This window comes from Ixodes scapularis, unplaced genomic scaffold, assembly GCF_016920785.2.
Source record: "Ixodes scapularis isolate PalLabHiFi unplaced genomic scaffold, ASM1692078v2 PGA_scaffold10__122_contigs__length_95168666, whole genome shotgun sequence".
Lineage (NCBI taxonomy): Eukaryota > Metazoa > Arthropoda > Arachnida > Ixodida > Ixodidae > Ixodes > Ixodes scapularis.
In genome coordinates this window covers 86,510,424-86,524,066 of record NW_024609836.1, presented here as the reverse complement: position 1 = coordinate 86,524,066, position 13,643 = coordinate 86,510,424, and the positions used below count along the sequence as shown (strand labels likewise).

Here is a 13,643-nt window from a genome sequence, read left to right as displayed (position 1 = left end):
CACAGTACTCTACGATAAAACATGGACGACATGTGGGGAGGGAGTCGAAACGCCAGAGCATGTCACTGTGGAGTGTGCGGGGGCTCGGCCACCCAAGAACATCACGCGAAGAGGCTGACTTCCTCAGGGCTCTGGGATTCGATGAGAACGGTGAAGCTAACCGTTTCCAAGAAGTAGAAATCAGTGAAGGGAGCTTAGAGGAAGGGCGGCGAAAATCAAGAGACGGACAGATTAAGTTTGATTAAATTGACTCAGTGAAAATTTGGCGTGGAACTAACAGCACTGCTTAGCTAGGTAGAGCAAGTCACCGCCCGATACAAAGGGGATAGCCGCCATCTATTCACCTATTCATGGTACTCTACGGGACACACAGTTTTGAACGATTTCCTTCAAACGACGGGAGACGGAATAACAGGAGTGAGGGGGAGGGGGGTGCTCCCATCTGCGAGAGTTCCAGAACTGACGTAATCTAATAACGGTGGGGGGCTTGGCGGCCATAGCTGAGTCAGCGCATGTTAATGGCGAGCTTCCACAGAGCTTTTACAGCGTGCATTCCGCACCACCAAGATTTCTGGTCTTGGGAACCTACCATTGTGAGCTCTTTCTAAACGTGCACAGTGAACAGTGCACTCAAATATGGCGCCTAGTGTGTATATGCCATTGGTATATGCATCAAATGAGTAAAGCTTGGTTAGCAACGTCCGCAACTCCGCTGATACCAGCTTCTACGCGAGTTCGGGCAGCATTTTAAAGGCATTGTCATTTGCCACTATGTAATTTATACTCCGTGTATGTGCAGCATCAGGGGGGCTATGTTGCACATTTTGGACTCCCAGGAGACTAGGGGGAAGGAAGTGACGTAGGTGTGAATGAACGTATCTTAGCAGCACCACGCAAGGCGTCATCAGCGACTCCACTAATCAACATCCAAAGAGCGTTGTTGACGTCACTTCCTTATTCCTAGTCTCCTGGGAGTCCAAAACGTGCAACATAGCCCCCCTGATTTACTTGACACTATATATCCTAATCCAAAATTGTTCCGCCAACATGTCTGCCAAGGAATCGTTGAATTTGAATATGCATTACATTAGCGTTAACAAAAAAGAACAAAACATTATGCCATTACTGTTTTGTCTTAATCAGAATAAAATGGGAACGACAGGTTCTATTTCGAAACACCCGGACGTGAAGCCAGTGTTTTCTCCGCATAAACAAACATGTTGCGAAGGGAGATCGTTCCCGACTAAAAGCTCCAGAAGACGCCAGCTGGAAATAGGACAAAACAGCCATTTAAATACACTAAGGTCAGCGTACCTGCGGCACGAAATTGTAACAACAGATACACGATGACATTGATTGAGTCCGATGCGATAGCCGACTCCGCCGACACACACATCCGCGTGGCCGGCTGATAATCTCCTGGCAAATGCAACTTTGCACTGTAGGTCACATGACGTATACGGACAGTGAACAGGTGGTTTTTCGTACAACCTCGTAGGGAGGCGTCCTTCGCTTTCATATTTCGTTATATGTATGCTTACTTCTAACATCACTTACCCAGTGAAGCAAACATTGTTTATCATCTCTATCTCAACAGCGGCAAGTACCGCCTCTATAGGAAGAAAACCGCCGTGTTATCTTATCGCGCTTTATTCACGCATCGAAGGAGCTGCCCCGTGCGAGTTTCTGGCAGCTGGCGCAAACTGTCTGATATAAAAGTGCTCAGAAGATTCCCCGACGCATCGACTTCAAAGCCGACGACAACGAAGACGTTAGACAAGATGGGCGTGTTCAGCACCAGCGTGGTCCTGCTGAGCTTGGCAGTCTGCGGTACCCTGGCGGGAAGATCGCTGCCTGGTGGCTGGAGGTCGAGGGACGTCTACAGCGATCCCGCGTACGCCGAGCTGGCCCACTACGCCGTTTCGAGCCAAGCGGGGGACAGCGAGTTCTATGACACTGTCCTGGAGCTCTTAGAAGTGGAGACTCAGGTCAGTTGGTGCTCCTGTTCTTGGAGTTCTTACTGAGGTAACCCATGAATGGCTTATGGCTGGCTCACGCACTTGCGACTGCTTACGATTGTGTCCCTTAAAGGCCCGCTTCAGACGGAGCAATTTTCCGCTGCAACTTGACGTCGAAACACAAGCAACACCCCGCGTTCAGACGCAGCAATCGAATTGCTGCGCATCGGCATCATCATCATTACATTTTAATTTTTTTACAAGGGTAGAAAGTTGGGCCAACTGGTGATTTACGATATTTAAAAAACGCAACGAGACACAAACGAGGGAGATATAAAAAGACACAGCGCTAACTTACAACTGAACTTTTCTTGCACTATTTAGACACACAGTTGCGCGCTGTAAACGTGCTTTTATATACTTAAATGACGTTGATAATGTACCAACTCAACGTTTTGACATTATTTATTCCCAAAATCAATCAAATCCAAACCGGAACCAAGGTAAACTTAAGTTAAACCCCGTCCTAAGTTGTCATCCTCATCGCCACAGGGTTGTTACGTGACAATATTGCGTCCCTGATTGGATGCTTCCGCTTCCAATGTTTCCGAGTTGTTCTAGTTGCTCGTCCGTTTTAAAAGCCCGACTCCATTCCAGTAATTCGTGTTGTAGAGCCAGGATCTAGGAAAAGCTAGGGAAGAACTTTAGTCAATAGAATAGAGCAGTTCTAGATGGAAAGGCGCCCTAGAAAACTAACAACGATAGAAATATACACGGGCCCTATTTTCTCATGGGGGGCCTCCTCGGGTTCCCACCACCTCCATTAGATTTGACCAATAAAACAATTAAATGCGTAGAGATTCCGAACGTCATGAGAGTTGCTAGTGTACGGTTTGCTATGTTTTTATTTATTGTCAACGGATGCGTTAGTTACTTCTTTCTTATTTGTCTAATTTATCCCACCTCACAAGACCTGAATCTTCTATTCATATCCGACGCAGAGAGTTCTGGAATGTGCCTCATCTTTGTAAGAATTAAAGCGCGGCAGTTAACTGCTCATGGCCTGCCTAGGTCACTTAACAAGTTTATTATATACCGCATTAATATTCACTGTTTAAGACAAAACGATATAGGCGCGTGTTTTGTTCAGACATATTATATTGCGTAGTGTTTTTTTATTAAAATGCAGGGACACCAGACCCAGTCAAGTTACCTTGTGGACGCTTTTTGTCTGGTGTTCTCAGCACGGTAGTGCTGGAACAAAGAAGTTTAGGTTCAAATGCTCTTTTTAGGCGCGTTGTGCATTATATGATATATCTTGACAAAGTCGTTATACATTTGCACATAGGAGACGTAACGCAGCAGTTATTGTTTGAAAATGCCATCTGACGGTGTCCACTGTTGTGTGCTCCAAGACGCAGAAAGAAGGGCGCGACAGAAGTTTTGATTAGATATTAAAAAAGGAAACTTGGGCCCCCATAAGTTTGACTTCGGTTTCTTTACGATTATTAGAGCTCGTGGATTGGGTTAACACCATAGGCAGAATATATCAAAATCCACTTGGGTGCGCCTTTAAAATCTATTTCGACTAGGAAACACATGGCGTTGTCTGTCGACTAACACTCGCAGTTTCCGTTCATAATTTTTATTATTTCGCGCCTTATTATACTTTTTTGACAATGTTATAACTGACAATGTTATTATAGATATATGTACATACGTTTGACATCACAAATAGCGCAAAACCTTTGCTCTAGCGTTCTAGAATCACCCGATAGATGACGCCAGCGTTCCAGCTAGTCCTGTCGTCGTAAGAAATCACAACAGCCCAGTCCTAAGCAAGGGCAAGTGTGTGAGCGGGGCTTAAGCCGCAATCACACTGCTTATAGATCATACAAACGGCAGTCTGCAAACAGATTCGAAAGCCAGTTACGACGAGATACGTGCTTCAAATGCTGCACGGCAACGAGTTCAAGAAGAAACTTGGCACGCGGCACTCGAACCACGAATCCCGCGACTGATGTTTGCAGACTGTATTTTGCATGATGTTTTAGCAGTGTGACCCTGGCTTTCGAAGTTGCATTTAAAGTTTCAATAAGATGCTTAGCATCCTAAGTATTTTTCTTAACGAAATGTCATCTTCCAGTATGAGGCTTCCTGGAGGTTGTTGTAGATTTCTTCCTTTCTCAGCTTCGACTATCTCTACGATCGATCTGTTCGTACTAGTCATAGAATATAAATTTCCGTAGATTCAATCGCCGCCACCGACGATATGGATACTTAATGGTTTACGCATAACGCTCTTAGGGGCGACAAAGTAAAAACGGCCAACGATATGCTTACCGTACAACACTGGGCACTCAGATAATATAAAAAGTGCAACTTTAATTTGGTGCTAAGCCGCTGAAACCACTTCTCGCTTCAAAAACCGGCTGCATGATTGTGATTTCTGGCATTCCAGGTTGTCGCTGGAATGAACTACCGACTCAAGTTCAGCACGGCTGAGACTGCCTGCAAAGTCGGAGTGGATGAATATTCCCGGGAACGCTGCCTGCCAAAAGTCAATCTGGTTCGTATAAGTACTCGTATGCTAGCTGTGTCTTCGCGTTCTAATGTAAAATCAGTTTTGCCGCAGCCAATCGGATCTAAATGAGAGGTGCGCTCCTGTAGCCTCCGACCCGTAGTGATATTCTCTTTGACGTTGACTGACGACAAGACGTCGGATTTAGGAAAAGAAACTCGCAATGTGTAGAATAATAGAACAGACCGGAACGCTGCTTACCATAGTCACGGGCTCTGCATTCTTAGATATTTTAAACCAGTAGCGGGAACACTGTAAACAATCTGGAGTGCCGTCTTTCCCACGAAGCGCTCGGACAGCCAAACGTGGCAATCCAGGGTGGGACATCGGCGGAAGACGAGGTTGCTGGTGGGGGTGCGCGAATACCGGTTCAAATGTTCATTGCATTCACAATGGGTGGGGGTCGGCGACTCTGCCCAGATAGCCACGTGTGGAAGTAGCCTGCTCACTGGGTTATAAGTAATCCTATAATGCACTCACTCCTGTTCACAAGGCAGAAATACTGCTTCCTTCGATGGATATGCCATCAATACTCCGTTTCACTCGAAGAGTGAGCGTAGCGGAAGCCTCAAGTGCGAGCTCCGGGTTTCCAGCGTCCATACCAAGCACGCGCTCTCGTGCAGTGCAAGCACTTTTCAGGGCCACATGCTCGCGCTTGTAGCTTCGGCCTCGCTTGCGCTTATGTGGAACGGAGTGTAATAAATGCCGTTGCATGGTGACATCTACAACTCGACATGTGAATCTCATCTAATCAAATCGGCCATTAGAATAAAACAAAATCAAAGATTCTGACAGCCCACGACCGAACACAGTTCATACCCGACGGCGAATTCAACTGGTCGTGTTGGAGCGCGCTGGGATCGACTTTTCTGCAACGTGCCTTTCACTGGGGGCGATTTGGGATCGAGGCGGACGTGTTTCGCCACTCGTCGTCTTGGATCAGCTCCCATTCCCGATCTCGATCTGGGTCCGAGAAAAGTCCGACCGGAAGCCAGCCTGGCCAGCCATCGGCGCGCACGCGATACTTCCTTTCTCGCCGGGCATCTCGCCGGGACCGCGGAAAGGGGATTCCCGGAAAGGTGAATGACGGGAGGCATCTCGGAGGAGCGGTCACGTTCAACAGGAGATCCGGGGCGGAGCGACTCCGTTAGGATCGCCTGCTCCATCTCGGAACTAGTCTACTGATCCCGGCCCACTCCAAAACTACCAGTGGAATTCGCCATAAATAACCCCTCAACCCTAAAGAAAAAAAAAAAAATATATATATTTTTTTTGTTTGAAGTTTAGCCAATAAGGCGAGTGACGCGCCCAAACGGCCAAAGAAGCCCCTCCCCTCCCCTCTCCGCCCCCCGCCCCCCCCCCCCCCCCCCCCTGGACCCCCTTCTTTCCGTTGTTTTCTGTTTTTTTTTTTTTTTTGCAAATTATGAATATTTGTTTTGTCCTGATTTACACGACGCTCCTCATTGGCTTAACGTCTTAGAGGGGGAACGATGAATGGTGTTTCCAGCGTGCCGTTGTCGAGTGCACTTCCACGGTTTCTGAGTGCGTCGTGATTCGCTGCAATGCCTTTAGCGCGAGGTGTAGATTCTGGGAATTCTCTCGAATTCCCAGAATCTACACCATTGTACTCGTTTCGGAGAATGACACAACGCACTGGTTCAACAGCACGTCGTCATCTATTGACCACTATCGCCCGCGCCGCGATTCCAAGACCTCGAGCATACTTCTGCGTCGGCCTTTTATCAGCAGCGCCGCTCGCCTGGCCTAAAGCCCCTCGATGTGTTTGCGCTCGTCTTGCAAGTGGCGTCAAATGCGCGAGCGCACGAGGCCCATGTCTCGAGTGGCCCTTGGAAGCAAATGGCGGCGCAGCACTGAAATGAGCGGGCCTTGGAAGCGAATGGCGGCGGAGCACCTGCTCATGGCACGTGTCTCGAGCGCTTCCACAACAATGGTTGGCGGTACTTGTAAAAAACGCTTTTATCACGGGGCTTTAGCCTGGCCGATTACACTTCGCCACCTCGTGGTACAAATCACGAGATACGATTTAACAAACGGGCAACCTGGCCGAACGCTGCTGATCACCAAGCTACACAAGAGATAAGGAGAGACAGTCCGTAATGAAATACTCCGTATCGAAGACGAGCGCTTTTTGATGATACAAGAGTCAAAGAAAGAATAAAAACACTTAGGGACAAGGACAGACGGCACAGTTCTTAGGGACAAGGACAGACAGCACAGTTCTGAAAGAACTGTGCTGTCTGTCCTTGTCTCTAAGTGTTTTTATTCTTTCTTTGACTCTTGTATTTTTACCAACCCGCTCTTTGATCTTTGGCTTTTTGATGGCTACGGCAGACCGTATAGTTAACGACAGATTCATTAAGGAAAACAGACACGCTAATTCACGTTCCTTGCATCGTGATTCGTGCTTTGGCGCTCATATTGGCTAATGTCGCAATCTCATCGACTACTGTTCTTAAGTCGTCAGTGACTGCAGGGATTCACAAACCTAGTATCAGGATACCAAGTATCTGCTGCTATCAATAATTCGACTCACTTCTAACATATAGTTTTTTTGTTTGTTTTTTAAAGCTTTACAGATTTTTTTTTTAAATCCGTGAAAGTTGCATTTTATGCGGTTTGTGCAGGTGAGTTATACGGCCAGGTGGACATAGTATAGGGGGCTAATCGTAACGATTAGACAGCTAATTTACTAAAATTCGTTTATTAACTTTTATTTAATAAAAATAGACATATGGTTCTAATTAGTAACTTGCTTCGAGTCATCAACAACCACTAAATCAGTAATTTTCAGAAAAAAATTTGAGCGCGTGAGAAGCGTACTAGTGCACTAAAGTTACCACTCGTAGAGCAGGTACAAGGCTAGCGGTTGCGGAACGCGGATGGCTAGATTATCATCGCGTTCCGCCACTGCTAGCTTTGCGCCTGCTTCACAAGTGGTAACTTTGGTGCGGCCCCGAGTTTCCCACGAGCTTCAAGTCGTTCTCAAAATAGTTCATGTAGTAGTTTTCGATAACGCTCAGTAAGTTTCTAATTGGAACCATATGTCGATTTTCATTAATTAAAAAAGTTAATTAACGAATTTTAATTAATTAGCCGACTTATCGCAAAGATTAGTCACCAACATAATGTCTCCCTGGCCGTATAACTCACTTCCACAAGCCGCATAGGTGTAACTTTCACGGCTTTTTTTAAACAAACCTGTAAAGCTTAAACAAAACAAAAACTTTATACCGAGCTATTGTCCTATTTCAGCCCAAGGCAACCTGCACTGCGGTGGTGTACGAGCGCCCCTGGCAAAATCACCGTGAAGTCACAAGTTACGAGTGCGTTTGAGGATGGGCTTCATTCGAACACGACTCCAAGTGAACATTCATGCAGTGGTGCATAAAAAAAACGGTCTTGGAATTATTAAAAAAAAAGTCAAACAATGTGCCGCCTTTGTTATTTTTCCTCGCTATAGAAACGTAGTAGTGAAAGGAAAATAGAAGCCGCCTGTTATCGTCATGTCTGACAAAAATCGCGTTTAAAATATGCGGTCAAGGATTGCTTACTTAAACTAAATCCTCAATATCTAGTGGGTGAACGTACGTTTGTCGTTATACTTTCGCAAAGGGTGGAGAGAGGGGGAAGGGACGAGCCCAAGAACGCGCTCAGTGTTAAAACATAGACGCTCTGCAGTCTCATAAATTCGCACAAAGGCTGATGCCGAAACGAATTTGAAAAACTGTTCGAGCTTTCATCACATCAAATGCAGAACCAAAAACGTACAATTTCACAGACAGATTTGTTCACTATGCTAAGGAGATTGTCTTCTAATACGTTAGCTACACGGGCACCTTAACCATAATCCCAGTTACCCTTCCAACATTAACCGCAGTTAAGTCTGACTGATGCGACTCCAGTTAGGGGTGTCCGTGTAACTTACTTGGGTATAATAGTGTCTTTTATATCCTTTTTGAGCAACTTCACGCCAATCGTTTTTAAACATAGTCAACTGTAAAACCAAACCTGCTTGACTTTTCTGCCTCGTTTACCGATACACGTTGAACGCATATCACAAGAAATAACGTAACGTGCCTCGAACATTCAGACCTGTAGTGGCATGCATCGATTAATACGAAAGTTTCACGATTTCTTGGAAAAGCGAAGGGACCCTGTTCTTGTCAGACATTGTACCGTATTGTTTACTAGAAATGCCTGAAATGTCTGAAGAGGACGCGATAACTCCTCAGCCAGCCCCCCCCCCCCCCCCCCCCCCCCCTCCCCCACCCCTTGCCCGCTATCAGATTACAGCGTGTCGGAGGTACATTTTGTTAATTACTCTTATCGACGTTCGCCTTGGATGATAAATATCAAACATGCACGTATCAATATCTGTGAAATTGTCAAATGCATTGTCTGGGAGGCGAAGGCAGGTTGATAAAAAGAATACGTTGTTTCAGTACGATTGCGGGCGGTAACCTTCTCAGTCTATTGAAAAACTGAACAAGCCCATTAGTATTCTTCAACTTCTGTAGCAATAACATAATGAATACTCGCCTTAACGGACAGCATCATCAGAGCTGAATTTGATGAAGATGACTGTGTGGAAGCGTTGCTATCTTGCGCCGTGTTCAGAAGCCTCCGTTGACTGCGGCATTTTTGTTTTACTGCTTCGCTTCATCCGACTGTTTATGGGTTCTTTGTGTTCAAGCTCCAGCAGGTGCGATAAAGTGAATTGCTGGTCGCCGAGAGATAAATCCGATTTGTTTGCCCGTTTTGTTTAGGATCGGGCTTTTAGGTCGCGTGAGAAACGGGGTTTCGAGGACGAGATAAATTATTAACCTTAGTCATTTTAGTCACCATCTTAGTCATACGTTATGTTTCACGAATGTAGAGAGATCAATTTCTTAACTAGTTGCTTGGTACATCTACCCAATTATCATACTGGACTCTTAAAATCTAACGCCCAGTTTACTTGCTGCGAACAGGTGCAGGAAACGTGTCCTGACACGTTAAGGAGTAACGCCATTTGGTTCTTTTTGGTGAACGCGTACAACAGCAACCTTGTCTTGCTCCTCAGCTCGATATATATTTGAGTTTCGATCCTTACGTGCCCCTATGACCAGTGGCCAAAGACACTTCCACGAAGTATGACAAAGTGTGACCGCGCTTATTTATGAACATGTCAACTCAATCCGAGTGCTCCCAACAATAGATGACTCTAGTAGGGTGTCTGGAACGCGTCTTCGACTGGCGTGTTTACCGCGCTCAAAGGGGTGGCCTCGATTTCCGCCTGACAACATCAGAGACATGTCATTTCGCCGGACGCAATCCTGGTGTGCAGGATCGGACACTGGACATATGCAGACGAGGACAAGTTCCAGGCGCTCTACCTTCAGGCTTGATGAAGGACTAAATTTCACGATCTCTGTGTGCTTGACCTTTGAACACCCTTCTCGTTTCTGGTTCCGGATCTCCAATCTCGACTTTCACCTCAGCCATCAGCTTTCGTAACCTAAAAAGTAACATTAAAAAGTTTGGCTTTGCTTTTTAGAGGGGTAAATTGCTGAGTTTATGTCGCGTCAAGCCGTAGCGACCTCGTTTACTATATATTGCCGCGCGCAGGGCCAAGCACGGTGTAGCGGTCGTGGGACCATTGCGGCGTAGCTCAGCGTTGGTTTCTCGGGAGCTGGCACGTCGGTGAAAGCCTCCGGCTGGAAAGCTCGTTTTAACTCTTCACAAACTACTTCGACGATCGAGAGTGAATCAGAGCAGTTAGGAGCTGGAAGTAGCTTCTTATGCTCGTCCTAGACGACGTCGCAGATGATCTGGCGAAGGTGTTCAATACCGTCATCGTCGACGTCAAAGCTATAGATGTTGAGAAGGCGGAAACAGTCGATGCACAGCGCTCGCTCGATGTTGGTTTCCTCGGTCACAAATTCTTCAACGGTCGTCGAGGTCTTGTGAAGAAGTCCGCCAAGGATTTCGCACTTCACGCCTTTCATGAGAAAGCACCACTTTTTCTCTTCAGTGGCTTGTGGGTCGGCGCGTGCACTTACACGTAGCAAGTCTTCAACGAAGCTGGTTACGCTTTCGTTGGGGGCCTGAATCCGTGTTTGAAGCAGATCTTCCTGCTGCTGTCGTCGGTGTTGGCTCGTAAAGGTCCGATTCATCTCGGCGACGTACATGTCCCATGAAGTAAACGAGGCCTCGTGGTTCTCGAACCAGTGCCACGCAGTACCATCCAGCGCCAAGTAGAGGTTCTACAAGTACTGCTCCACGGTCCATCCGTTGTGGCGTGCCACGCGCTCGTAGTGTTGGATCCAGTCCTCGAAGTCCTCGTGGATCTCGTCGTGGAAGGACGTCTGCGTACGAGGGGTGACGGGCAGGTAAACGACGGGGGAGGCAGCGGCGGGAGTCTCAGTTTGCAGGCCCCGTGAGGCCATAGCGGGTTTCGTCGACTTCGTCCTCTGGGTGGTCCGGTAGAAGTCCAAATTCCGGGGGCTGACTTTTGGCGTGGCGGCTTCCTCGGGTCTTGGTAGTCTCCTTGAACAGTCTTCTTGCGCAGGAAAAAGCAGCACCGAGCAAGCAACGCTCGGTCCTGCGTTCAACAATATTATAAAATGTAACAAAAAAAAAAAAAAAAAAAAAAACGAAACAGAGTTTTCTTTTTTTTTTAAATTAAAGTGCACGCGTTCAGTACTTAGTATCAGTATAACACTGATTGTTTTAACATCGAGTAGGCTTAGACCGACGGAAACTGCATGCTGAAGTTTACGACGGCTCTTTCGACTTGCAAGGTCGGAAAGGTGGAAAACTTCAAGGAGCGCTGCCAACACCTCTCAAACAAGGTCGGCGCTTCCTTCGGCTGGTGGTGACGCCTGGCGCTGCCGTGTTAGATTAATTGTTTTGCTATAGTTGCCAGGAGGTTATCCTGATAGTCCTAATATTCACTTCTGGCGTCTTAAAAAACAAAAAAACACACACACACAGGGATATGCTAATTAGTTGAATTCTTTTATAAAAACATAATTTGATCATGAATCCCAACACCCTTCTCACTGGCTGAACATATCAAATGAGGGCCAGTGATTGGTTGTTTCAGTGCAGGGCGGTGTGGCATACCTTCAGGGTTTAGGAGTGCCTGGTAATCACTTGCGTTGCTCTTGTGGCCAGCTATAAAAGCATAGCAGACCGCGATTACACAGCTTCGCATCGGAGACGAGCGCACTTCGATGAGTTCAGCAGATGTTCAATTCACGAAGGTAGCACTGGAGACGTAGGTAACAGCCAAAAAACACAAGGGAAGGAAATCTACTCAAATGCCAAACAAACAGTCGCGGCTAGTTCCGGTGTAACTCCCGTAACAGAAAAGAATACTCATTTGCCGATAAAGGCAGTGACCTGTTACTTATTCACGTATCTCGCCTTGCTTTGATTTCGAAACCTTCATAAAGCTCTCTAGAAATTTTATCTCGGTACCTAGCCAAAAACCTGCTGTCACTAAATGACGGGGCGTATGGGCAACGACTGCAGTGAGTGGCAAGGTGCCCCAACGGGGTAGCTTGCTCGGCCCCTGCGTGCTCGCGCGCACGATCATTGGAGCACCTGCCTGTCTGGCCGATATAACGTGATCCACATGAAATGGGTTTTTCATTCACTACTTCCATGGTGCATTCTGTGTATTTGGTGCGGTGCCTGGTTTTGCGAAGATATGTAAAATCACTGGGATCGTTAATCCTACGGCACAGCCGCGATAGCTTATTGGTTGTAGTGGAAACCACGGGTACATTATACCGAGCGGCCACCTTCTTAAGATTATGCATGACGCGTGGTGAGGAAACGACGGAGGTCTTAGCGGAGGAGGGTTGACGATAATTTTGCAGGTCTGAGATGCGGTGAGGCAAGGGTCCAGTTCCTGCTGATGAAATTTCGTGACCGAGGAAGTTGACAATGGGGGCGCCAAGTGTGCTCGTTTGGATATTGACGAGCAGGCCGGGGTCATCAAGTCGTTGGAAGAGTAGGCGAAGGTGCCTGTGGTGGTCTTCGGCGTTTTGGGAGAAGATTAATATATCGTCAAGGTAGACGAAACAGAAGTCGAGACCGCGGACGACTTTGTCGATGAAACTTTGAAAGGCTTGTCCTGCGTTCCTCAGGCCAAAGCTCATGAAGGGAAACTCGAACAAGCGCAAAGGGTGTAATGATCGCGGTTTTGGAGATGTCATCTGGGTGTACGGGTGTCTGCGTGTAGGCCTTCACCACATTTAGCACGGAGAAGACGTGTTAGCCATGGACACGGTGGGCGAAGTCCTGTATGTGATGAATGAGGTATCTGTCGGGGATGGTGCGAGCGTTGAGGGCGCGGTAATCCCCGCAAGGTCGCCAGCGTTCAGTCTTCTTCGGGACAAGATGGAGCCGCGAGGTCCATGGGCTGTCGGATCGGCGGGTGATTCCGTTGTGGACCATGGACTCGAACTCTGCTTTGGCGATGCGCAAGCGATCCGCAGCAAGGCGACGAGCGTGGCAGAAAACCGGAGGGCCCGGAGTGTTTCGGATGTGGTGTACAGTGGTGTGTCGCACATCCCATGGCAGCCCGCTGGGTCGCGTTAAACCGGGAAATTTGACAAGTATGGCGCGGTACGGCGAAAGGTTTCCCACACCAGGTACTTTAATGTTAGGCTAGTGGGTGGTCGCACGCTGGCCTAGCGAAGAAAGTCCCGTTGTCGCGTCAATGAGTCGGTCGTGGCGGCGTGTTGTGTCCGTTTTCCGGGTCACCAGATGTGGGATACTGTGTCGTGGTGAAGAACAAATCCCGACATTGAAAAAGAACGGACGGTTTATTGCCTTGGCAGCGGTAGTCGACCAACGTTCCGGTGCATCGCGTGCCTAGGTTGCAAGTCTTCGAGCTACGCAGCATAGCGCGCGGCCGTGCTTCGCCGAGGCAGTCGACGACGAGGCGAGGGCTATACGCCGAAATGTTGGGGATAGTGCGTCACCACATATCTGTTTTCTTTTTTCATCAGTCCCTTCGTCTTGCTTCTGCTTTGTTTTTGCTTCCGACACCTCAATTGTAAGGTTCAACAGCTCCGTTTTCGCCTTTC

General features: G+C 47.5%; 1 protein-coding gene across 1 annotated transcript; it reads left to right on the top strand.

Annotated features, from left to right (window-relative positions):
• Window positions 1–1,636: 1,636 nt before the first annotated feature.
• LOC8037269 (salivary cystatin-L2-like) lies at window positions 1,637–7,988 on the top strand. Its single transcript, XM_029979311.3, has 3 exons — window positions 1,637–1,988; window positions 4,420–4,527; window positions 7,813–7,988. The coding sequence occupies exons 1-3, from the start codon at window positions 1,782–1,784 to the stop codon at window positions 7,891–7,893; spliced, it is 396 nt and encodes a 131-aa protein (XP_029835171.1). The 5' UTR covers window positions 1,637–1,781; the 3' UTR covers window positions 7,894–7,988.
• Window positions 7,989–13,643: the final 5,655 nt, after the last annotated feature.

What these genes read in the sequence shown, in the direction of transcription:
- LOC8037269 (XM_029979311.3), top strand. Translation starts at nt 1,782, where the DNA reads ATGGGCGTGTTCAGCACCAGCGTGGTCCTGCTGAGCTTGGCAGTCTGC. An exon ending in TCTTAGAAGTGGAGACTCAG is followed by an intron (nt 1,989 to 4,419) that starts GTCAGTTGGTGC and finishes CTGGCATTCCAG; the next exon opens with GTTGTCGCTGGAATGAACTA. An exon ending in GCCTGCCAAAAGTCAATCTG is followed by an intron (nt 4,528 to 7,812) that starts GTTCGTATAAGT and finishes GTCCTATTTCAG; the next exon opens with CCCAAGGCAACCTGCACTGC.